The sequence below is a fragment of the Amia ocellicauda genome, chromosome 1 (genome assembly GCF_036373705.1).
Source record: "Amia ocellicauda isolate fAmiCal2 chromosome 1, fAmiCal2.hap1, whole genome shotgun sequence".
In the NCBI taxonomy this organism is placed as follows: domain Eukaryota; kingdom Metazoa; phylum Chordata; class Actinopteri; order Amiiformes; family Amiidae; genus Amia; species Amia ocellicauda.
This window is the reverse complement of record NC_089850.1, coordinates 55,545,242-55,559,700: the sequence shown is the minus strand read 5'-3', so window position 1 is coordinate 55,559,700 and position 14,459 is coordinate 55,545,242. Positions and strand designations below refer to the sequence as shown.

At 40.6% G+C, this 14,459-nt stretch overlaps 1 protein-coding gene across 2 annotated transcripts in view; it reads right to left on the bottom strand.

The window, feature by feature from the left end:
- Window positions 1-1,183: 1,183 nt before the first annotated feature.
- kirrel3a (kirre like nephrin family adhesion molecule 3a) overlaps window positions 1,184-14,459 on the bottom strand; it is a 196,278-nt gene continuing 183,002 nt past the window's right edge. For both annotated transcript variants that reach the window (XM_066709784.1, XM_066709792.1), the window contains exon 15: window positions 1,184-12,899. In XM_066709784.1, coding sequence (XP_066565881.1) covers window positions 12,432-12,899 — 468 coding nt within the window. In that variant the 3' untranslated portion in view covers window positions 1,184-12,431. The remainder of the gene's footprint in view (window positions 12,900-14,459) is intronic.

Genomic DNA, 14,459 nt, shown 5'->3' with positions numbered 1-14,459 from the left:
AATTGAACACCTCTGGGAGATTTTGGACCAACGTGTTAGACAGCGCTGTCCACCACCATCATCAAAACCCCAAATGAGGGAATATCTTTTGGAAGAATGGTGTCCATCCCTCCAGTAGAGTTCAGAGACTAGAATCTGTGCCAAGAGCATTGAAGCTGTTCTGGGGCTCGTGGTGCCCAACACCTTACTGAGACACTTTATGTGGGTTTTTCCTTTAATTTGTCACCCATCTGTATATTCATAGTATTGGAATAATGCAAAACTATTTGTATGATACACACAGTAACTCATTGTTAAACTGTTCCTCTGAAAACAACAACCACAACAACAACAGCAAAAAACAATCAAGTGCTTGATTTCAAATGTAATATTTACCCATTTGGCTCCCTTTGAGCTTTGTTATGTTGTGTAGTTTTGTAATTATTTTGCAATTAGATCTAGTTCTTAAATAGCATCATTAGCTACAGTATTTAAGCATGATATTTATTCTTTTGATCTTCAATCATTTTCTTTAGATGTGTAAAAGGAAATTGTTTTGGATCATATACTCGGGAATCTATTAAAATTGCAGATCTGATATTAAATAGGATTTTCAGAAAACTTCCTTGATGGATTATATAGGCAGACGGGGAGAAGGATAGATTAATTTTCACATAAAGGAGTGAGAGAAGAAAGAAACAGATGCAGCTCTATATGTATCGGAATATAGATGTATGTAAATAGTGGACACACATAAAACTCATGCATTTTTAGATCTTAATGGACTGGTGTGTGTGTGTGTGTGTGTATGGAGGCGTGCGGCATAAAAAGGTTTTATTGGCTGTACAGATGTCCGGTTCTGATATGATAAACAAACAAACCTGTGGGCAATGGCATATGGGCAGGCAAACCGGGATAAACTGATCAGCTTATAACCAAATGTAATTGTTTGCATCAAGGCAGATGACAATCACTCAGATATAGCAGTCTGGTGGAGGTTGGTCTCGGTGGTTGGTCCTGAGTAATGCTTATAAAATTGAATTCATTAATAATAAAAAAAGAGATTGTGTTTGAAGACAGGGCCAGTTAAATAATCTCCCCTCGCTTTCTTTTCTTTTTTTATTGTTATTCATTGAAAGTTAAGGAAGAACACACACACTTGTGACCATTTTACATCTCAAATGAAACAGTATTTACAGATACATCTTTTTGGTCCATTTCACTGGCAGTGCGGCTATGGAGGGAATTCACAAAGCCGAGAAGGAGATTTTGCCATCGCGTCGGATCATGACTCAGCCTGTTTTTGAGCAGAGCTGCTTGAATAACCACAGACGTCTCTTGTATTAACTCACTGATTTCTTACAGACCAGTTTTGCTTTATTTCTGATGTTCATTTGTTTGGTTGGTTGTTTTTCTGTTCATGTATGCACCTGGGCCATTGTAACTGTTTGTGATGACAGATTGACAACCTGTCCAGAAAAGCTGGCGAATTATTCTAAGACACCACACCGGTGCCACTAAAATGAGTCAATCAATAGAAAAGTAAATAAATAAATGTGTAGGAGAAGGAAGGGGATTAAAGAACAGAAAAGAAGTAGGACAACAAGCTGGTTCTTGTGGCCAAAAAGGGTGGCATGCAAAAATAAGTGAAACGAAGACAAATAAAGGACAGGCATTGCTGTTTAGTATAATAAATAGATTTATTGGAATATCCATGCTTTGCGTCTCATGCGGAGCAGAAGACAGGAACACAGTAAGATAGTAAAGGAAACTGGAAAACAAAAGAAGGTACAGAAAAACAGAATATCCCGCGCAAGGTAATTCTGAGTACAGACAGGACGGCAGAAACGCTTTTAGCAACTGGGAAAGCGGTTGTGAAGTAGGTGGCAGACAATCACAGGCACACACACACACACACACACATACGCACGCACGCACGCACACGCACACACACCACAGACAAACCAGAGCCTGGGCAGCATAAAGGATGGGATCATGGTTGTGCGTAGAGAGTGCCACAAGGGATGGTTGAGTCCTTCACAGTTCATTTAGGTACTTCGCTTGGAAAGCACCCTACTTGGGTGTTACAGACAAGTCATATTAATGTTTATCGGAGCGGATGGGAATATAACAGTCTGCCATTGTGTGCTATAGCTCAGGAATGACAAGGTGTGCAGGAAGCTGTGGTTTTGAAAACACAAAACTGCTCTTACTTTCCAATTGCAGTGATATATGTGCAAAAGGAGAGAGGAATGTTTCGACATGATATTGCACGGATTAACCACCAGGGGGAAGCAATGTTTCACAGCTCCGATTGAGGAAAAATCACTCCCGGTTTTGCTAATGATCCTAATGTCAAGATACTGCGATAGAAAGATGGACTCTGGCTTTAACTTAACATAACAGGGATCTCCTCTTCCGTGGCGGTAAAATATCTTTCGAATAAAGAGAATCCTGTATTTTGCTCTCTCTCTCTCTCTCTCTGATAGAACAAACCAAGCATAAGAAACCAAGTGTTCAAAATCAAAATATGTTTTTTTCTGGGCGAACTGTCTGTTTGAGAGCTGACCTCTGAGGAAAATGGGTCAAATGTTTGCCACTTGTATGAAAAGGTCACGGGATAAATTGCCTCTGACTCATTTCGGCCCAGATGTTGTCAGGCTATTTTTGAATGGAATTGACATTGCCGTCCTCCTTGGTATCTTTTCTCTTTGTCAATAACTCAATACCATCTTGGGTGGTGCGATTTACATATCCTTATTTCCTGGCTGAGCACTTTGCTCCGAGGCCAGGGAGTAAAGTGAGTTTGCTATCGCCCGGTGCTGTCACACTCCATCGCTTTTCTTTTTGTCTTTGACCCACAACGCAGACTTCCCTCACCTCCTAATCTGAACCTGATGCATGCAGCCAGATGATACCGAGAAACCTTAAAACAGCCACCAACTCTCAGAGAGAAAAAGGTGGATTAGAAGTGGATACACACAGGGTCTTTCCCCCGGGTTTGTGATCGCTGACACTGCCTGACCGAAGCCCTGACCCCCTTCTCCTCCCTGCCTGCAGAGCTAATTCAATACCACACTGCACTTGAGGGGGGTCTCCAAACAAGCGCAGCCCCCTGGTGGCAACTACAGCCAACGCCCCAATATGTAGTTAATTCTGTAAACGCCTGTGTTGCACTTTTAGAGGTTTCATGCAACAGAAAGTATAATTGTGTAATCATGAAGCTGTATACAGCCCTCGAAAGACAACTTTTTGTTTCTAAAGGAAGGCGTCTGCTATTCAGAAATAAATAAATAAATAACAATTTCTGAGTTAAAGAACAACAGTCATGTTCTTTTTTAAGATTGGGAAGTGGGCAGTTACATGCATCCATGCCAGGACTTTTTTTTTTCTTTCAAGACTTAATAGCTCGCCTGAAAGCCAGTGTATTTCTTCCAGTCACCCTTAGACAGCTGACTGCTCTTTTTATTGTGCGGACAGGACTAAAGATCTCTAATACTACAGCTTAGAGTACTGCCTGTGTATTTATACAAAGTGTCCTTATTAACAACCAAAGGAATTATACTGCTTTTTAAGACTTATATAAGTATTTTTTTTTTATTAATTAGTTGGTTGACCATGGTCAATATTTAAAAAACTATACAAAAACAAACAAAAAACCTGTGTAAACAAAAAGCCTATTTCTGTTTACATCGACTTATTTTAGGGGAATATAGAACTGTAAGTGGTAATGGATGACTACATATTTTACAATGTTTTATTTCCTATATATTAATGTTAGGCATTGACTTTTATCAGGATTTCTTAGGCAGAGAGTCTGAAAAAAAATAACAAAAAATAAATAAACCTCCGATTTTCAAAGGTCAGGCTGTGTAATAAACATCTTCACTTAATCTAAGAAATTTTTATATTCTATAGTCTGTATTTCAATGCTTCTGCATTATAGCTCAGAGGCCGTCTCCAGCTGTATTAAAGCCTCGCTGTATAAGTGCTATAGAAACACAATTGGCAAAGTTAATTACATATTGCACCTTTCTGTACACCGCCATGTTTTGTTGACTTATTCTCTGGATTGCAGCCCAGCGCATTTCGGCATTAACACAATGTCAATAAGTACACTGACAGTAAATTATCTGCGTTTTCTATTGAGAAACTTCATCTGTCACGCGTGTCAATACCGAGAGTTTATTAAGGGCCCAACACTTCATCGGTATTCACCAGTCTTTAATGTATGTAGAGCGGCAACGACAAGACCTCCTCTGCTCCCCCACCCTGTACAACGTAGAATGAATGATGGAAGATGTAATTAAGTTGAAAATCTCCCATTGTCTTAAAATTGCTGCCTTTCTTAAGCGAAAAAAAAAGTTTCGATTTAATTTGTTTTTCCTATTCCAGTCCGAGAACTGAAGGCACTGTTATTTTGTGAAAGAAGCTCCAAAATCAATTCTGTAATTAGCCAGCCAGGCCATATGCTTTGATCAATTTCCTAATGTGCATCCTTATTGTATTCATATGATTATTATGATTATTAACTACAAACATTTACAGTTAGGTACATTTGAATGTAAACTTTTATCTAATCGGGAATAATAATAGGTAGGAATGCTTTGTCCTAAAGTAAGGTCAATACAACCCACACTATCTTTATAATTCCTTAAAACAACAATACTGGAAAAAAAAAACAAAAAAAAAAAACACATAAAGACATGCACACATTTTAAAAGAGGGAAGCTCACTATAGATCAATATCCCATTTAAGGATTTAACTCCCCTGGTGTGACAGGAAAAAGGAGAGTTTGCGATCTATAACTTCGAACACTGAGTCCTCAAGTCTGGAGATTTAAAGGAAATGGAGGGAGATTTAGTTGTTGCTTTTCACTTCTTCCATATATTTAAATGGTGAAAGTCAGGGTTTTATTTCCATACGAGAGAAGTAAAAATATATACACCCTCCCCCACGAGCTATAAAATCACCCAGGTTAAGTATTTATGAACAATAAAAGGTTTTACTTTGTGCAGAATTAATGCCACAGGAATATTATTATAAACCCCTATCTGCGCGAGTGTTTTATGAGTAAATTCCACAGCGAGAAACGTGCATTTCTTCTGAGAATTGAGCCGGGGGGCATGTGTGTGTGAGTTGGAGGGTGGGGGGTAGGGTTCTAATTTAAAGCTTCATAATTTAATAAAAGACAGATGTTTCTGAAATTAGCTTTCCTCTGAAACAGCTGTCTTTAAACAAATGATAGCAAGGGAGGCATTTTACGAGCAATTACTTTAGGGCTGCAGAATGTGAATGTGAGAGGAAAGCTGGCGTTAGCATCACTGGCCACTGATTTCATTGGAGGGGGTGTGGGGGGGGCGTTGTTGACAAATATAGTTGCCTTGTGAAAAGCATTTTGTGAAGCTTTCCAACCAAATGTTCCAGTAATAGCGTGAGTTTAGCCGAGCTTTATTCTGTGAGGGTCTGATAGAACTCATTAGCAGCACTATCTAAGTATAGAGACAAACGCACACCTGTGTGTACATCATTAAGTTAATTACCTTTCAGATAGAGATCAGGCCACCAAGTTCTGCAGAACGTGACTGTTTTGAAAAAAAAACAAAATCCAGGTTTTCTGCCTCGCTAACAAGAGGAGCATATGAGGAGGTGGGGGGGGAACTGTTTAAAATAAACAATTTGGACTGTCGATTAATTGGATTCAAAGTGGAGTTTGCTGTCTCTAATTTAGCATGATTTGTAATCAACATCAGAAGATATGCAAAGGGAGTGTTTTTTTCTCTGTCGTTCTTTCTCATTAGATTTCTTCTGAAACACAGCGAGGCTCCGGCAGGCTCCCCGGTAGGTGTGAAAAGTTAATCACGAGCGATAGATAGAGGGAAGGTGATTTCCCTCAAATGACTGTCAGACAGATAAAAGACTCACCTTTGATTTAATTTGATGCATTCAATTGCATTTTCCACAAACAGATAATGTTGTTTGCGCCATTAACAAGTTGCTAGACCCAGACATGAGTACAGTATCCTGCATGTCTGTACTAATGAAATTAAGGCCTGAGAAACTGGGATCCCCTACGTGGATCAGACACTGTGCTGGGCATGAATACCTGCACAATAACAGAGCTCTCCACTTCAGAAGCAAACAGTGTTGCCCAAGACTATTTTAATTCAATCCAATTGTTAAACATTTGCAGAGGAGAATATGTATCATTCTGTTGGTATAGTGAGAAAATATACAATACATTTGGTCTAAAACAATCCAATCTGCAGTGCGCTACACAGTAGTTTCCATTTGATCTCTCTCCAGTGTTTTATTTTACAGCGTTAAGTATGTATCGCCGGGTATTCGTATTCAAGGGGACATTTCTAGGCTGGAGGTTGACTGGGACTTTCTAGGAATGACTTGCAAATCTCTTCTCCTGCTCTTCGCTGCATATCTAAATCAATTACCTGGTTAAGTACGGAACTGAACAGCTTGACTATTCATTCGGAGGAACCCAACTGATGCTAAACACACAGGCTCATGGGTTACACAGAATAATCAAGATAAAGCGGCTTACTGTGTCTTTTAGCCTGTCTGTGTCCATGCGATATTTTTCATTTTTGCTCGGGTCTGGCTGAAGTTTATGTAAGGAGACCACATAATAGGGCTTTCAGTAATACTGTTTAAAATGCAGAGAAACAGAAGATTAAAACATGTATGTGGGATATAAGACGTTTATAACACATTACTTACACACACTCTAAGCTTGTACTCAAACTTTTTCCTGCTGTATTTATTTTGTCATGCTTTTACTCGGGGGGGCGGGTTTGAGGACACATCAGACTTGCTGTTTTCACTTTTCAGTCTAAACACAATAAAGTAAAGCATGCCAGAACGCCCAGTGCAAGAGAGATAGTTTGCAGTGGAAAATAAGCTGGACTTTTTGTGCCACCACTTGTTCTTTTTCTGTACACATTTTTTCTTCAAATTGGATATGCTGGCAGGACCTACCTATGCCACTAAGTGAACTGTGGGTACCTGAAACGTTTCTGAGAAAGGCTGCATGCACCCGGCTCATATAACGGACAAATCCTAACTCTGTCAATCTGTACATCAGCTTTTCTCTCAATATATAGCACAGACAGGCAGACTGACAGATAGTTTGATAGATAGACCAATCGAATAAATAGAGTAAGAGAGAGAGAGACAGAGGGCAATGGGAAACAAAACCGCCACAACCATGTCTTGTGTCAACTCTCTACAAACGGGGACGGGCGCGTCTCACATGGCTCCCCTGCCGAGGATGAGGGTGAAGATGAAGTGCGAATGTTTGTGCTGCTCACCACGGTGAAGAACATTTCCCAACAGAATGGACTCTGGCCAACAGTGCAGTGACAACAAAGAAGAGATACGATTTTTTTTTCTCATGTTTTTTTTTTTCTTTTTTTGTCGTTTGTTTCCCCCAAAAATATACAGAGCATAAGCATCATAGATTCACAGACCAATACAGGTAAAATACATTTTTTTTTCTTTTTTCTTTTTGATTTTTACAGAGAGGGCCACTGCATGAAAATAGTGGTTTACTTTTTATTTTGTTGTTCTGTATATATGGTCAGATTGACTATACATCGATTCTGGGTACTCTTCCTGTATATAGCTTTTTTTATTTAGCATATTATTGAAAGAACTGACAAGTGATGGATTTCTATAAAACAAATATGCCCTAGAAAGTCCTATAAGCATATAAATTCATACCGAGGTTGTCGACCGTATTTTGTTCTTCTTGCATCGACAGCATATGAAACAACACATCACATCTCAGCGTTTCAGAAAAACACACTTCGCGAGCCCACCGCGGACCCGGCAGAGCGGTCTCTGGGCTGTGAACCCACACCGGGCCCACCGTGGACCCGAGCACGGTAAACCACACATTTCAGGCAGGGATGCGTGTCAGTAAAGTGCTGGTGACTAGCATGGATTTTCAAAAGTAAAAGTCAGTTTGTGCAGCAGATTTCATGGGCTCTGCAGTGGAGTTCGGTAACCCATACCCAGAAAGGTAATGAAGTTGTACAGGGAGGATTAATGGTGAAACAAAATGTCTGTTGTTCAACTTAAACTTCCCTAAGAAACAGCCTCTCCCTTATGTGGAAAATAAATGGAAGCAGTGGGGAATACTGACTATAAATGCATCTGTATGTATATATATATATATATATATATATATATATATATATATACACACACACACATAGCACACAACATCCTCTTATGTATCTTTTATTATACAAATCAGATTTGGGACTATCCTATCAAATGTGAACAGCTGGTACTTAACAAACCTTCCTAAACCTAGATTTGCAAAAGAGTTTATTATTTTCCATTTAGACATTCATTTCTCCTGTGAGAGTTTATGATAAATGTGGTACATGTGGCATCGAAGGAGCCCGGCAAAACAGCAGGCATAAATTATTAATCCATTTTGTTCGCTATTGAAGGAATGCTTCTTTTCTGGGCAGAGGAGCAACACAGTAAATTTAGATGTGCTGAAAAGAGCCGAATTACATCAGAAGCAGCCCGTAACTGGGGGGGATTTGCGAGATCTGAGCGTTTAAGAACTTTTCAGGGAAAAGTCGACCATCTGTCAAAGAGCGACAGGGAAAAATAGGAATTATTTCACGCTTTAGTGTAGATGTGCCATAAGATTTATTTTCCTCAGCACCCGCGCAAAAGTAATTACTTGTACTTTAAAATACTGGGCAACAACATATAAGAAAGCTGAGAGTATTATAGAAAAACAGTTGGACTTATTATGAGGGCAAAAGATCGTGAACAGTTCCTCAAGGATTATTTTATCCAAGCCCAGAAAAGAGCGGCGGAAAGACATTGCTGCCCAGTCCTCATAACTGGCAGGTGAGAATGCACAAGTCTGTATAGGTGCAACAGAGATTTCTTTTAAAGAATCATGAATGTCCGTGTTTAGTTAAAGGAGTTTGAGGAGGGCAGCTCTGAAAGGATCCCCTAAGGCTTATTGCTGTACAGTCCGAGGTCACGGCTTTAAATGGGGAAGGGAAAAGCTGGTCTTCTCAGCCGCAGGAACAAAAAAGGAATCTCACTATAGTCATGAACAGCATAAGGAGCTTTTACTAACCATTTCACCGGGGGGTTAACGGTCAGAACAAAATATGTATAGGGCGACACCATATCGTCAAAGCTGACCATTTATAACACATTGTGGAGAGACTGTTTCTCAAACTAATTCATAACAATGAGAAGAACAAGAACAAGAGATATAATAATAATAACATGAAGAAGTATATTTAAAACAAAGGTAGACTCTATACTCGGAACAGGTCAATTTGCAGCTGTCCTAACGTAGCCAGTGTACTGCCAGGTTTCCTTTGAAAATGATTTAAACTGAACGGACCAACATCGTTCAAACCCACAGACATACATGGGTGTCTTTTTTGTTGAGCTATAGAAGAGGAAAAACATTTTGATTGTCTATATAATGGTGCATTGATGATTCTTTTGTCTTTTCTAAAATATAAAATGACCAAGAAAAAAGCTAAATGATGTAATAAAGCATTAGAGACATATTTACAGCAGATCACAGTCCGATGTGAATTATCTGCACTGAAACAGATTTTTTTTGTTTTCAATTTCACTAATGGATTTGACCCCATCGTACGGCTAACACTACTACTCAAGTATAAAACCCATTGAAATGTCTTGAACATATTTATATAGATAAAGTGCATACAGCAATAATTCACCGCTTAGTCACATTAACAAAAAGAAATAAAAGAAAACACAGAGGCTTGTACCCAAACCTAAAAACAAAACAAAATAACAGAATCAAAAGTCACATTTCTAGGTGACAAGGTGTTAGCAACTACTGGGCAACCAAGAACAAAACACTTCTCCTCTCTTGGCCTGTTTTCCTCTCTGTAGGAATATGATTTTCTAATGGCTATGACAGTTTCTCTTTCCTACATTCCCAATTATAACGATAAAAAAGGAAACCTCCAGCATTTGAAATCAAATAAATCAATTATAGATATTAAAAGAAACAAGTGAGGTGGCAGGGGGGGCGTACATTTCAACAAAAATAGAAAATATTTTTTATGATGCCGTGGTTAAATCCTTCGCCACAGCGGGAGTGAGAGGCTTCCGTGAAGAAACATGTCAGACTACATGTAACGAACAATATCGTCCTGGGATTCGTTTATTTATTTTTATGTCCGCACTATTATGCAGCCTCTGCTTCCTGTGAGAATTTCGCTGGGTTTCATGTGCTGGGACAGCGATTAAAAACGATTTCTTTGATGCCTAACCAGTTCAGCGCTTTGTGATGCTGCTGATGCGCTGGGCGAAGATTTTACTCTAGTTTTACGTGACAGCTCATGGAGTAAGATTAGGGGGGATTCGCTACTCTGATCAGATTCCCGAGCCTTATCGATGCGGCAGCCATTGCGTTTCAGATCAAATGGTACTCTAGCACTGACGATATTATGAGTAATGAAAGCCCTGCCAATGCAACCATTTTGATGTTATATATAATACATTTTATCATAATTTAGAATGTATTATGAATAATAAAAAATGAATAAATAATAAAGTCCGTGTTTTTCTTGGCGATGTCCTGCGTAGTTTCTGTCTTATCTAATCCTGCACTGCGTCGATAGTGGGGATGGTGACAGTTGTCTGTTTAGTTTAATCATTACCAATTACATTTGTATTGGCTTTTCGTTGTTGTTGTTTGGTTCCAACTGAAATCAGTTAACAGGGGGATTTAATATGCTCTTTACATCCTGGCCACTTTATTGTCATAGTGTTTTATGACCAGAGATGAACTCACAGCGCGTTCACTTCCAACTGTGAACCCACACAGCATCTTATGATGGGGCTCAGAGAGACACAACTCGTTCACATTAGATTATGCGGAGGACAGTACAACAAAGATATATTTATACAGAGGTTGTTTTGTTTAGGGTTTCTTTTTTTTCTTCCTTTCATTTTTAAATGAATGTCCCCCCCTAACTCAGTAGGCAATCGTCAGTTGGAAATTGCTGGGTAACACAACTTCAATGTAAACAAAATGATTTCCATTACAGACTGGATTGCCTGAAAGCCGCATGAGCAGAGGTCAGGCTTCAGCTTAGCTTTCAGTTCCCCAGTTGTCCAGTGGGCAGTGAAGGAGTGCCAGATATCCGAGAGAGACTTCACATCGCGAATGTGAGTGTAGAGTCCTGTTCACAATCTTCCTTCCTTGGCTCTGATGCCCCTGATTCCCGGCACAGTAGGCACACTTGAGCACGGTCGAGCTGAAGCTAGCTCCGCTTTCACTGTGTTCAATCTGTGTGTTTGTGATCCATTTCTGCAAAGAACAGAGAACAGGAGAGCCTCGCCAGTGGGGGACAAACAGCAAGGATGGACTATTCGTTTGGTACAATGGAGCTCAGAATGGAAAGCTTTGAGATCAGAAACTATCGAATTGATCCAAGGTTCTTCTTTGCTGCCTGTGCTTGGAGATCCTGTGTCCTGTGCATTTAGCTGTTTCTTGTGTTTGGTCCGTTTCCCTGTGGAAGGAAACATCTAGTTTCTAGTTGTATTGTGCGTTATAATTAATCATGAAAAAAAAAGCAAAAACAAACAGACAGAGTAGGTAGAATATCACGGCCAGATTAATTCTTGCTCCAGCTTCTCTGCATTATGATCCAGTTTAATTTCCAAACAAGTCACCCTTTTCTTTTTACTACCATTCCTGTGTCTTCCTTTTCTGTGAAGTAACAGAGTAGTAACAGACAGTCTGTGGGTTTCATGTTTGGGAACCAGCTACTGACACCTTCACCTGCCCCACTAGGTGGAAAAGGTTTATGAGTCCTGGCCAAATATGCTGTGAAACATTGATAAAAGTGTTTGTGCTTCAAACTGCAAGAGACCGGGAGAGTACTGACCCATAAAGAGAACCTTGCAGTGGAAAAAGGTTATGTTTTCTAGCTAGACATTTGATAATCTTTAAATGCTCTTCAGCTGGTATGAATTCCACACATTGTTTTGGGCCAGCACTACTCTTCAAGCTCAGCAGAAATATGCAGGCTTGGGCTCACCGGAAGTGGCCACAGCTTTTCTCTTTCTACTACCTGTCAGCAGGTCAGGTCGTTTCTAAGGGCTGACTCGGAGATGCACAAGGAGGAAGCCCTCACTGAGAATGGACGTGCAGAAGCCTCCTGGGCAGGCTGTACAAAAACCAAATTCGACTGGACCTAAAACCAAATAAATACAACGCAAGAAGGATATGAAGAAACCAAAACCAAAAAAGAACCAAACAAACCAAAAAACAAAAGCAATGTGCTCTTAAGAAGCTCCCATATCCACGTGACCCCCCAAGGTTTTTCTGAAGCGGGCATCTACGACTGCTGTCCTTCTCTTCCATATTCTCGTGCTCCGTTCTCTCCGTCTTCGGTGCTTACACGTGGGTCTGCATGCGTTTCTGCAGGGGCCGCGTGAGGTCCGAGTTCTGGGAGGAGGACTGGGAGTAGTGGGAGGACGAGGAGGCGGACGCTTTGCTGGCCTTGTCGAACTGCACGTAGCCGTCCTGCTTGCTGTAGCTGCTGACGCTGCTGTCGCACTGCGTGTCCAGGAAGGAGCTGGAGTCGCTCATGGAGCCCCGCTGGAACTCGCGCTCGCACAGCTCGATGGAGCTACTGCCCATGCCCAGCACGAAGCGCTGGCTGTAGTCATAGAGGCGGTTGGGCCCCGCGCCCAGGGTGGTGTAGATGTTGGTGAAGGACATGCCTGTGGGGACCCGCTGTTTCCCGGTGGTGGCCGCGGTGGGGTTGCGCAGCTCCGTGGTCTGATTGCCCGCCAGAGAGATGGTGGGGGTGGAGTGGTGCTCCTTAAACGTGTTTACGCTGTAGTACCCATTGGTTGGGTCCTTCACGTGTCAACCCCCAGGAAAAAACAGGAGGGGAAAGAAGGGGAGTGGGAGGAAAAGAAGAAAACGCTTTTTAAATGCATGATCTACTGTGAAGTCAAAGTACAGAGGACTTATGGCTTTATTAAACACGCCTGCTGATATTTGGGGGTCATACTTTTCTTCAGATGGGTGTCTTTGAGGAAGGGCTTTAAAAACCATTCAAGCATGTTAATGAAAAATAAATAAACATCCACAAGGAAAGTGTGATGTTTCTCAGTAATGACTGTTTATTTAACCGTGCATTTTTAAACAGGGGCTCTTAAAGTGTAAAGCATGAATATCAAAACAGAAATCAAAAAGAAAAAAAGTGATTTAAAAACATGGTCGTATACATTCCCGGTATGTTCCTAGCACAGAAGAGTCTCAGCCACAACTTAACATGCTGAGGGTGCTGGTGTACCAGTATTGGTTATTCTTTTGAGGTTTTATTACACATATTGATTTGCCTAAATCATTTGATCTGGGCTTGTCACATTCTAAAGGATTTCGGGGGCTTGCTCCAGATGGCAGTGCTGCAGCAAACTTTCGAGAGCCGCGCCGCGCATTTTTGTTCTCTGTGAGAAAACAACACAATTCATATGTATATTACTCTCTAGAAAACTAAAGCCAATACAAGGTCAAACTGGCATTAATTAAAGCTGGAATGCCAAACAAACAAGGAAACAAGCAGCTTCATGCATCAAGCGAAACAGGAATTAAATGGCTTAGCAGTGTGAAACATTCATCCTCCACATAAACCTAGGAATCCTATTATCGGCTAATTAAAGACAACCTTGGTGATTGACAATTTGGCACAAAATAAGTGCTCTTATCTTGGGAAAGTTTACTATTTTTATCTTTCCTGTTTTTTTAACCACTAGTTAATACTGTGTGACTAGTCCACCGAGTGACCCATTTTGTAAAGAACTTAAATTAAGAAAACACTTTGCATTGACGGTATTTATCTGACAGGTCCTTCCTTTCGGTGCACGCATGTAATGTTAAAATCAATCCCCTATCGGGGCTGCCGTGGTCTTTGTATGTGCTTATTGCTCATGGTTGTTCCTAAGAAGTCTATCAAGAGTAAACTAGAAAGACGTAGATGTCATTTCGGCTCCGGATCTGCGAGGTGTGATGTTAATCACTGGAAGTTGACATAACTATGACAGCCTGATCAAAATGTATCATTATTCCGGTTGATACTCTGCAAATTATTCAACATCTGAGAGTGAGGAAGAGAGCGGGGAGGCCTGCAGAGAGACTTGGGATGGGGATGCGCTCATCAGCCAGGATCAAAAAGAAAATAATATGAAAAAGCAGAGGCAACGCATCGTCAGCAAAATCAAAATGAGGTGATGAAAGAACACACTGGGAGGAGAGGAGGAAAGACACGGCAGGGAAAAAAAGAAAAAAAGGATCGCCATTTCAGTCCTAATTCCGCTCAACAAGCTCCGTTGCTTTGTCTGCTTTTATGTGCAACAGAAAATGACACGCGAGTGGGATTGCTTTGTCGACTATAAAGTTCTTTATTGTCTTTTC